Source organism: Varanus komodoensis, unplaced genomic scaffold (genome assembly GCF_004798865.1).
Source record: "Varanus komodoensis strain SLA01 unplaced genomic scaffold, ASM479886v1 scaffold2, whole genome shotgun sequence".
Classification (NCBI taxonomy): Eukaryota; Metazoa; Chordata; class Lepidosauria; order Squamata; family Varanidae; genus Varanus; species Varanus komodoensis.
This window is the reverse complement of record NW_025335568.1, coordinates 62,700,331-62,711,659: the sequence shown is the minus strand read 5'-3', so window position 1 is coordinate 62,711,659 and position 11,329 is coordinate 62,700,331. Positions and strand designations below refer to the sequence as shown.

At 45.4% G+C, this 11,329-nt stretch overlaps 1 protein-coding gene across 2 annotated transcripts in view; it reads left to right on the top strand.

The window, feature by feature from the left end:
• The first annotated feature begins 8,121 nt into the window (after window positions 1-8,121).
• Window positions 8,122-11,329, top strand: part of FSHR (follicle stimulating hormone receptor) — a 102,612-nt gene continuing 99,404 nt past the window's right edge. For both annotated transcript variants that reach the window (XM_044428875.1, XM_044428873.1), the window contains exon 1: window positions 8,122-8,276. In XM_044428875.1, the coding sequence (XP_044284810.1) occupies window positions 8,122-8,276 (155 nt within the window). The remainder of the gene's footprint in view (window positions 8,277-11,329) is intronic.

Genomic DNA, 11,329 nt, shown 5'->3' with positions numbered 1-11,329 from the left:
CCAGGAAAGAATGATTTATTCACGCAAGCCATTGATGGGAAAGTGGGTCCATTGGCTTGAGGGTTGCTTTTGTAGTGTAATTGTTGTATTGACTGTGTGTTTAATGTAGTGCATCTATTATTTCTTTCATCCTGTTTTACTTACAATTGGAAGCTGCCTGGAGTGTCATTTTTCTCAATAGAGGCTACAAATCAATAAATAAAGGTCAGTAGTAAATAAATGTTGACATTAGACTAAATTTTTAAATCATGCAATACATGAGTGTAGCGTGCTGTACTCATTGATATTGTTTTGAAATGGTGAATTGTAGCAAGCTATATGGGCCTATAATAGCATAATATGTATCGTGTCAATGAAAGAAATGGAGAAACACCAGCCATTTTCAAACGTTATGATGAACAAATGCAGAGAAGGGACTAGTGTCATGCTGATCATTTTTTCTTGTGTCATCTCTGTGCTTTCAGTATAATATCCAAAAATCTGCCTTTTCTCAAGTCCCATCAATAGAAATTATGCATATCCAGTTTCTAAGCACAAAAGACCCAAACACTTTTCCTCCCAGGGAAGGTGCTTCAAAGAGTCCCCTGGCTGTTCTGATTACACATTATCTGCTAGACTCCTCTTTTCTGCACCTTTCTCATTTTGAAGAAATGCATGCAAGCTTTCAAAGTGAGGCTGCACCAAAGATCTGTATGCATTACATGTTACATGAAAGGGTCAAAGTACATATTATAGTGAAAATGTGGCATTTCCCACTTGACTTCCTACTCCAAATCCTCTTCCCTGAACAGCTGTAAAAGCAAAATAAACCCACACAGGTGTGTGACTTGGTACCAGTGAAAATAATGGATTCAGCAGAACAGCTGGGGAAGGAAGCCTTGCACCTTCTGTACCTGTGTTTTGCTTGGAGGTGCTCACAATACCTTGAACACCTCACATAAGTTGACTCTAACATGCTTACAAAATCTGTCTCACCTGGACTTCACCTGGATGTCATGGCTCTGTATTTCTGGGGAAGGCAGCCTATGACAATTTGCCTTCTGGAGTGGATTAGCAGACAGCACACCCTCTCTCCCATCCTCTAAGTGGCAGAATCCAGCCCGCCATTCACAGCTTTTTCCTCCAGCCTGTCCTACAACAAGCTGTACTCTGGGCATTTGAGAGAGACACCCTAGAGAATGAACATACAAATGGACCCAGACGGCTGTTTTGCTGGGGTGGCAAACTCTGCTTTGATGCCCGGCCAAAGTGGCACTGCCAGTCCTGCCACTGGGTCCCGGCAGGGCCATCTTGTATCTCACCGCATGGTGCCTTGCTCCAAAGATGGATGCCTATGTCCTTCCCCAGACCGAAGCATTACAGGATGAGATCTGAGAAGAAACTAGGACCAGCCATAGGAGAGTGGCCACCATTGCTTTGCTCTGAGGGCAAAACCCCAATTCTCCCACATCTCATGGCAGCTGATGAGCTTGGTTTTGCTAGGCCTAATCCTCTGACCCAGCAGCTCCATGCCCAAACCCCAAGTAAGGGGAAGAGACGGACAGTAACTCGCTGGTTCTCCATCTTTCTATTTCCCATAAAAGCCAGCCCCAAGGTTTCCTACTCTATCCTCAACAGCAGCATCTTTCCATATCTGTCAAGTAACCAGGCTGTTCTTATTGACTCCTATCAAGAGTAATAACCTTCAGAAATTGCACAATGCTTTCATATTTTCCTTCTTTTTCATCAGTCCACTACAGGGATTAGTTCCTCATTTGCAACTTTTCAGGGGAGAGTTTAACCAAGGTCCGTTTGTCACTTTTACCCCTCTATTGATTTTGTTAAGTGTCAGGATAAATTGCCGTTCCCAGAAGGCTGTTCTTTGACTTTCAAGTCTCTGACAGAGCTGAATTTTTCCTTCTTTCATGCCAAGCTGGTTTTCTCCCAAGCAGTACGGGTCAGTGGTCAAGAAATGAGGAAGAGGTATGCACACTGCAAGGTAACACAAAAGTTAAGATGTGAAGGCAGGTTAAAAAGAGAGAGTCAAGCACAAGATGTGCAGTAATCCAATGTGAGGAACAATCTTGGCCTTGTAATGGAGATGGGGAAGAAATTTGTTCCAGTTTACACTTTTGGTAACCGAAACTCACTTATCCTTCAGACTTTGCACTGTTCCAATTTTGTTACAGAATCCACCAGTTAAAATAAAATTGTTCAAAATGTACTTTTCATTTTTTACAAATATACTGTAAGAAATAACATTCAAGAATGCATTATATTAGGAAAATTGCTTGCAAAATGAGTAGATTGAACAAACATTTATGTATTCTGAGAAATGAGTGCAAAAATTATTCCCATGCAAACTTAAAAAATATCTCAAAGTTCAGGAGGAACTGAAGACTGACAGAATAAAAATGCTGAGAGAAACCATAAGTGACAGATTTATTCATCTGTATTTGTAGTATCAAAGTGGTTCATGTAAAGATTCACAGAAGTCTCCATCCATGCTGATACAAATTGATCCTCCCTCTCATTAGAGCACTAGAAAATCAGAGACCTGCCTGGCTACCAATTCCTTCGCCAAAGCACAGAAATTGGTACCCCTGGTAAACTGTACTCTAGGATTAAAAGGTGGACCTTTTAATCTCTCAGTCAAGCTTCCCTTCTTGCCCTATTTACAGAAACAAAGCCAAGAGAGATTGTTAAAATAAAGGAAACAGAATTTCTGTGCCTCCAAATTCTGTCGTTACCAAAATGTTGTCCAGGGTTGGGGTTGGGGTTAGTTCTGGATGCATCTGAGGGATGCCCACTTCACCTCTAGAAGGACTACGGATGGTCCAAAGAGACCCAGTTTGATTCATCTGAATCAGATGGACATCCTTACTTTAAGACATCACTCTAAGCCAGTGATGGTGAACCTTTAGAGACCAAGTGCCCAAACTGCAACCCAAAACCCACTTATTTACCACAAAGTGCCAACACTACAAAAAAACCTGAAAACTGAGGTTTTAGTTTAGAAAAAACAAATCACAGCCAGTTCAAGCAAATATATATATATATATCCTTGGCAGCACACTGACTGGCCACGCAAAAGCTTGAACAAGTCATGACTCGTGACATCATCACCTGGCACCGCTACTCCTTTCCCAGCATGCACATGGCCCCTATGTGCGCTGTTATCCGATGCTTGGCTGGTGGGGCGATGCTGAGGTGACATGGCTCACATGCTGACGGAGAGGGCTCTGCATGCCCGCTGTGGCACACGTGCCATAGGTTCACCACCACTGCCCTGATCCTACCCTGGTGCACACCCCTAACCCTAATTTAGGGGTAAAGTTCCATGGAAAAGAGGGCGATTTTGAAAAAGCCTTCCTTGAGTAGCTTTTTCTGCACAGCTCATCATTTCTGCCCATTCTAAACACATTCCTACCATCAAAATCATACCAGGACACCTCATGTTTCTAACCCTAATCCAGTGATGGTGAACCTTTTAAAGACCAAGTGTCCAAACTGCAACCCAAAACCCACTTATTTATTGCAAAGTGCCAGCACTGCAATGAAACCTGAAAACTGAGGTTTTAGTTTAGGAAAAACAATTCACAGCCAGTCCAAGCAAAAAATATATATCCTCGGCAGCGCACTGACCAGCCATGCAAAAGCTCAGATGAGTTGCAGCTAATGAGTCACAGCCCGTGACAGCATCGCCTGGCGCCGCTACTCCTTTCCGAGCATGCGCATGGGCCCTATGTGCGCTGTTATCCGATGCTCGGCTGCTGGGGTGATGCTGGGATGATTTGGCTCACGTGCCGACAGAGAGGGCTCTGCATGCCACTGCAGCACACGTGCCAGAGGTTCGCCACCACTGCTCTAAGCCTTCCTTGTACTTAACACGATGTAATACTATTACTCTGGGAAGCAAAGCTATAAAACAGGAACAGGAGACTCCAAAAAATCTGTGCCTTGTCTTTCGCTTGATTGATTGATTGATTGATTGATTGATTTTACTAGCCTCCTCTACTGCAGCTATGATGACTACTTTAGTTTAGCATCCGAAAGTACTTCTTGCTCTGCCCCTTGGCTGAAATTCACTTGAGAGCAAAATTCGGTGAAAATTTTGGTGCCAGCACAGTAAAGAATATGCCTTTATATGCACTTTTAGTAAATGCATGCATGTGTTTGTTGGCATGTACATGTTTCTTAGCATGCGTGCTGAATGCATGCAAGGACAAATCAAGTTTGAGTAAGGAAGAAAATCACAGTGTGCCCAGCCCCTTGATAAATGTATAATTCTTGAACTGTCATAATCCATCTTCTAGACTAATAGCCTAAATATGAAAGGCTACATTATGGTGTACAGCATAATGTGAAAACAGCACTTTTATTGTGGCTAATAACAACAATCTGGTGTCCGTTGTTGTCTACACACTGGGAACTTCTTTGCAGATGCCCAAGATACACATATTCCTCTTGCACTATTGGTAAATAGTGTAGTTGTTACTGGTAAACATCACCGCAATAATGGTAAAATTATTGGTAGAGTTGTAAACATTTTTGGAAGCGGTTTAGAGAATCGGCAGCAAGCATTATCCCCCACTGATACAATTCTGGGACAAAGTTAACTCTTGATCCACACTTCTTTCAGTTAGCACACTTTTAAAGGCTGTTCAACATGGATAAAGAAACACTCCTCTGTCACATAATGTTCCAGCAATAGTAGTCTATGCAAAGCCCTGGAAAGCTAGCCAGACCCCAGAAGTTAGGGCATGTGAATTAATTTACAGGATGTTCTGAATAAATTAACATGGGCAAGTCAAGGACAGAGGTCTTGTGCTAAGTATGGGTAACAATGGAAATAATTTAAGCCAACAGTCAACAAATGCGGTTGTTGTTGTTACATGATTGTTACATGATTTCCCTCACATGATTGTCTTCTCCAGGGAGTCCTGCCTTCTGATGTGCCCCAGGTATGACAGCGTCAGGCTTGGTCGTTTGTGCTTCTAGCTGCTTTCCCCAGAAGCAGCAAATTATACTGATTTCCTCTGCTTCTGCATGGAGAAGGAAATGTAGGTCCAAGTTGGTTGCTTAGCATGCAGTTGCTGATTTTTCCTCTGAAAAGTTTACTATGCAACATTCGTTTCAAAATGTATGAATGGAAAAAGCATGAATCCTGCACATGTTTAGCAGAAAAAAGTCCCGTATTCCCCAGATGGCCATGCCAGAGTTATCCGTTCCATTGTGGAGGTGAGGAATGCTGAGTCACACAGGACTTTTTTTTGCCCAAACATTCTCAGGATTGCCTCCTTACTGATTGTACTAGGAAAGCTGGCTGTGAGCAAACTTTTAAAAACAGAGGGAATGACCGCAAAGGTCCTTGATGACCTTCAAGCCCATGCCTCAGTGACTCTATTTCAGCCTGTGGTGAATGATTTCCCAATTTCAATGTCTGTTGCTTTCAGTCGCTTGGTATCCCCACTCTCTGGAGTTCTCATTCACTTGCCTCGACCTGAGGTTCCTTGAAAAGCTGTTAGCGATCAGGTCTCAACTGCACAGCCTTTCTCTGTGCCTAAGCAACACCAAAATGCTTTCTGCAGGAGTAACATTTCTTCGTCTGGCAGCAATTAGGCCGCTTTGGGGTCAGGAGGAAGACCACGGCGTGCCTACTTGGTTGTTTGTGTACACTGCCGAAATATTTGGCAAGCTCTGAAATGGACAGCAGCCAGTGCGCTCTCAAAGTATATTTATGGGGCACCTTTTAGCATGGACGCTCTGGAAATGCTGGAGGCGCAGTGCAAGATTTCCCACAGGCAGCGGTGTCTGGGCTACGCCATTTTAGAGCATGTTCAGGCAATCTGACATCCTTAAAAATGATAACATTTCTGGATGGTCAAAACAACCCTTCTAGATATAGGTGTGGGTTTGTATTTGATGGCTTGCTTTTGATTTGTGTTTGATATTTATCTCTGGAGGAATGTTCAATCATATGATCACACACTTTAACACACCAGTCCGGAAAGTTTTCATCCTCCTTTCACCAGAAGCTGATTTGCCCTCAGACTCAAGCTTGTTGGGGTTCTTCTAATGATACTTTGGAGAGTCCCAGCTCATTGCCATATCAGATTGTGGAAAATAAGTTTTCTCCATGTTTGCACAAAAATCCATATGTGTTTCTGTGCATGATTCCCAAAGTAAATGCCTCAATTGTGCACATTCTTCAATGTATATATTTTTCTCCCATGACTTAAAGCTCATTTGTGCACGTGTTTCACAAGAAGGCATTTCCTCATGTTCATTTTTCCAGTGTATGCACTTTCCAACCACTTGGTTTGTTCCCCAGAACTTGGAAATGTGTAGATTTCAAACACAAATTTCTTTCAGATTCATGCTCAGTTCTGGAAGGTGTGAGCTGAGTAAATACTCGTCCAAAATGAACTGGGACACATTTCTCCTGCACCTCGATCTTCTGGTTGTGAGACATAAACTTATGAAGCTGATTGACGGGAGGTTCAGGACTGTTTAAAGGACGAGTTTCTTCATGTGGTGCATAGTTAAATGGTTGGATTCACTTCCACGGGAAGCAGTGATGGCCCCCAGTCCAGATAGCTTTAAAAGGGGGTTGAAGGATGAGTTCAACAAGGGCTACTAGTCCTGATGGCTCACCTCCAGTATCAGAGGCAGTGCACCTATGCATGCTGGTAGCTGGGGAACATGAGCAGCAGGGTGCAGTTCACTCATCCCACCACCCTGCTGGTGGGTTTCCCATGGCAGCTGGTTTGGCCAGCCGGTGAACTGAATGCTGGGCCGGATGGACCCTTGGTTTGAGCTAGCATGGCTCTTCTTAGGTTAGGTTCTTCTGGGAAACTTGTGGTCCTTTGGATTTTGTTGAACTATAGCTCCCATCAACTCCAATCATTGGCCATACTGGCTAGAGAAGATGGGTGTTGAAGTCCAACACCAGCAGGAGGGTCACAAATTCCCCACTTCTGGGCTAGATGGACCACCATTCTCCGGCTCTTGATCATTCTCTTAAGTGGAGCCCTATGTTTGCAGGGAGATGTTCAGTCCCAGTCCTGGCCCTCCCTAATTCTCATGTCCTTTCTTCATCTGCCTCTCTCTGCTGGCCTCCACACCCACACCCTTTCCTGCAGGACTTAATCTGCCTGAGCCCCCAGAACAAGGCACCAAATAAGGATGTGAGATCAGACGAGCTCCATGCAGCCAACTAGTCAGTACTTAGCTACAGGGAGCAAGCAGAAATCCGCATCCAGGTTAACAAGCAAGCCTACTCTGAGCACATGCAGAGGGGCCCATTCCCCTGGCAGCCTTAAACATCCACCACGGGTTTCTCTGAAAAGCTAGCATCTCACGAGAAGTAGTAGTTCCTCTATCCTCCTCACTAGTCAGACCTTGTCTGGAATACTGTGCCCAGTTCTGGGCACCAAGATTTAAGAAAGATGCAGGAAAATTAGAAAGGGTCCAGCAGAGGGCAACAAAAATGATCCAGGGTTTGGGAGCACTGCCCCCTGAGGAGGGACTGAGAGAACTGGGCATGTTCAGCCATGAGAAGAGAAGACTGAGGGGGGACATGATATCCCTCTATAAGTACCTCAAAGGCTGTCACAAAGAGGAAGGCCAAGATCTCTTCTTGCTGGTGCCAGAGTGTAGGACAACCCAGATTCAGGCTGGACATCAGGAAAAGCAATATGACAGTGGAACCAGCTGCCTAGAGAGGTGGTGGGCTCTCCCACACTAGAGACATTCAAAAAGAAACTGGGCAGCCATCTGAGCAGGATGGTGTAACGTGATGTCCTGCAACAGCAGGGGTTGGACCCCATGGGCTTCGTGGCCCTTCCCAACTCTACTATTCTATGATTTCATGATTCAGACAAGATGGAAAACCCATCTGAGAAGCGTTCCCAGCAAAGGAAGCCTGGCAGGCGAGTGCTGCAAGAGGCAGGTGCACCTTCCTCAGCCCACCTTCCCTGCCACCTTGATGGAGTGTGGCCATGCAGACAAGTCCTTCCTCAGCATCACGTGACTCAGCATCACAGCCCTCGAGGCCGGGCTTCGGCAGAGGGAGAGATAGGGTGAGGCGGGAGGAGCTTCTCTTTCAGAGGCTGAGGGAGAGGAAATGTGGAGGCCAGCATGGTCCTGCTCTGCCTCAGTCTCTTGCTTCTGGCGCGTGCCGGCGCAGGGTGCCAGCATTCCCTCTGCCACTGCTCGGACAGGATGGCATTCATCTGCCAGGAGAGCAGGGTGACCTCCATCCCCCGGGACATCCCCAGGAACGCCACAGAACTGTGAGTAAAGGGGGGGAGCCAGCACACCTCTGCTGCCAAGTTGCACAACGGCTCTGGCTCCTGGCCGGCCAGCCTCTTTCGGAGGAGCCCGGGTGGGGGGGTGGACTCCCCAGGGTTCCTCCACCTCTCACCCCTCCATCCTCTCGCACAAAACTTTTTGCAACCGCCGAGGAAAGATAAGGCACCCGGTCTGCCAAAGTTTTAAACTAAGTGTTTCTTGCCTAGCAGTGGGAGGTTTGTTGCGGTGGCTCCTTTCCCAAAGCAATTTGTGTTAAAACACCTGGTGTCTCCTTCTAAAAGCACTTGTTATTGAATGCAAGTTGCACTGGGCAGGGAGAGGGTGTCTGCTGAAGAGGAGTGCATGGAACTCGTGTCTAGAAAGTTGGCGAGGCTTTTGTCTGCAGGGCAGGAGCAAGTGACTCACTTCAATGCAAAGGTGCGATGTGGACTGATGGTGTCTGCCTGTGCTGCCCCAGGCTACTTTGTGGGGTTTCCAGAAAAGGCAGGTGGGAAGGGGGTGCCTCAAGAAGAATTAAGCAAGCGGTCCTTGTGGAATGGAACAGAGATGGATTTCAGCAAACGAGAATGAGTGAAGACGGCTCACTGGGTTAGATTTCTCAGCTGAGAGTCAGTTTCTTAAAGTTCCCATTTCTCACACACTGACGCAGTACTTTATCGGATGTTTTTTTTTCCAGTTCTGTAACACAAAGACTAGCATGGATACTTAACTCTGTCAGCACTGAAACAAATCTATTGGGGTTTTTTCCCCTCTTATACATAATTGCAGCTTCCCAGCCTGCCAAAGAGTGTGGCGAAGGGGTGAAAGGAGGTGACCTGATCCAGGTCACCTCGAGAAGGTCTTCCGTTGCAATCCTAGACACAGCTCAGAAGTGAGGCCCATTGAATACAATGGGACTTATGTCCAGATAAGTGGGTGTAGGACTGCAGCCTTAATGGACCACATCACTTAAGCCCAATTACAAAGGATCTCCTCCGTGTCAGTGTAATTTAATGGGGATGGGTTATCAGCAGCTTTAAAAAGGAATGAATCTTGGCAAAGTGAACCTCTGTTTTATTCTTCAGGCAGAAGATCAAGGTAAAGATAAAGTGCAGAAGCTAAACTCATTTTGTACAAAAAGAAACAAGTGTCATGGCTCAGATCTAATCTGATAAATCGGAACCCTCTGATTGTTTTGGACAATAACTCCCAAATATTATGGGCTGTACCAGCTGGGGATACTAGAAGTTGGTCAAAACAGCTGACGTGAACAGGGATTGGGAGGGCTTACATCCAAGAAAGGGCAGAAACAAACAGGCTGGTTGTCTGGCTGGTTGGTTGGTTGGTTGGTTGTTGGCTGGCCAGAGAATTGAAGGAGCTGATGGAGATGTTGATTCTTGGCAAACTCCTGTCTAGAGTTTCAGAAGTGGGCCTCACAGGATTGCTCCTCACATAAAATTCTGCTCATAGAAAGCTGGCAGATCGGAGAGAAAATGAGGCCAAAATCTCTTCTTCATGTTTAGTGTTCTACTTGAGGGGAACATTTCAATGGTGAAGCATTCAGCTGAATTCATCTGAAGGAATGTACTTCGAAGCCAGGTTTTTACCTCACTGAGAGAATAAGGCAAAAGTCACTTCCAGGCATTGCCTTGCTGACTTTTCCTCTGGCCTCAGCTTGCGAGGCAGGTCATTCAGAGCAGCCCTCGCACTTCCCTGGGCTGGACATGCACATGGTGAGCGTGTCCTGAGTGGAACCGCCTGGAGCCGGGGGTCAGACTAGATGGCCCGGGAAGCCCCTTCTGACTCGCTCTGTTTCTATGTTTCCCCATTATAAAGCTCTTTGAGTGTCACTCAAACCGTTAAACAGTTTCTAACGGCTGCAACAGCACTCATGGGTCTTTTATACTGCATTTAATCACAAACTGTGTGGCGTGTGGCGTGTGGTGAGGAGGTTAAGAGTGCTGGACGCAGGCTCAGGAGATCTGGCTTCAGGTCCCCACTTTGTCAGGCAGCTCACAGGGTCACTCACTCCCAGCCTGTCCTACCTCACAGGGTTGTTGCTGTGAGAATAGCCTTGTAAGTCAGCTTAGTTTCCTTGCAAGAGGAAGAAAGGCATGCTTTCAATATCAGGTAGCATTAATAATAATAAAAAGCCAGCTGCTACCTCCTTTAAGAAAACCCTAGTTTTTTTTCCTGTTTCTGTCCTTTTGTGCTGGAGCTGCAGACCCCTGTTTAGGCAGTGGGGCTTTGGTGCTTCTCAAAAGAACCCCGAATAAGTGCAAAGACTCATTTCTGCAAGTCAGTACAGTTCACTGAAGGGAGCTTTGCTTACCCTCCCCAGTCTGGAAACAAACATTTCTGCTTCTTTCGAGGGTTTTTTTTTGGGGGGGGGGGGGGGGGGCTGGGCCAAAGCACAAGCAGCGGAGGCCACAATGCAGCTGAACCTGCAGAGGCAAAGCATCCCATTAACTACTGCCCAATGCCTTTACTGACTTAGGAGTACTTATTTTTTCCTTTTTTATTATTTCTATTATGTATATAGTATATTATAGAACATCGTTGTGGAACATTCTCCCCAGGAAGGTTCGCTTTGCGCTTTTTGGTGTCAGGCAAAGAACTTTTTATTTTCCCAGTATTTTAACAATTAATTGGTCTTATCCTTGTTCTTATCATTATTTATAAGATGCAGTGTGTTGTGTGTTGTTGTTGTTATGGTTCCTTTGTTCTTCAGGTTTTTTTTGTTCTTTGTAAGCTATCCAGAGACTTTCAGCAATGGGACAGCATATAAAAACTTTAAATAAATTAAAAATCATTTGATCTGTAGCCAACATAGCAAGAACAAATTCTGACTCTGAATGTGGATCCCTACATGACCCAAACAGCACCAGCTCAGCACAAGAAGAGGTGTCAGCGGTCTTGGAGGAATTCATAGATTTGCAGAAGAAGTTGGTGGGTAGGGAGCAGAGGAAATAGAGTAAGACAAAACTGGAGGGCATCCAAATAATCCAAAGGGATAAAGAGATGAAGTCTCAAAAATATTTGTGAAAAGTTGTGG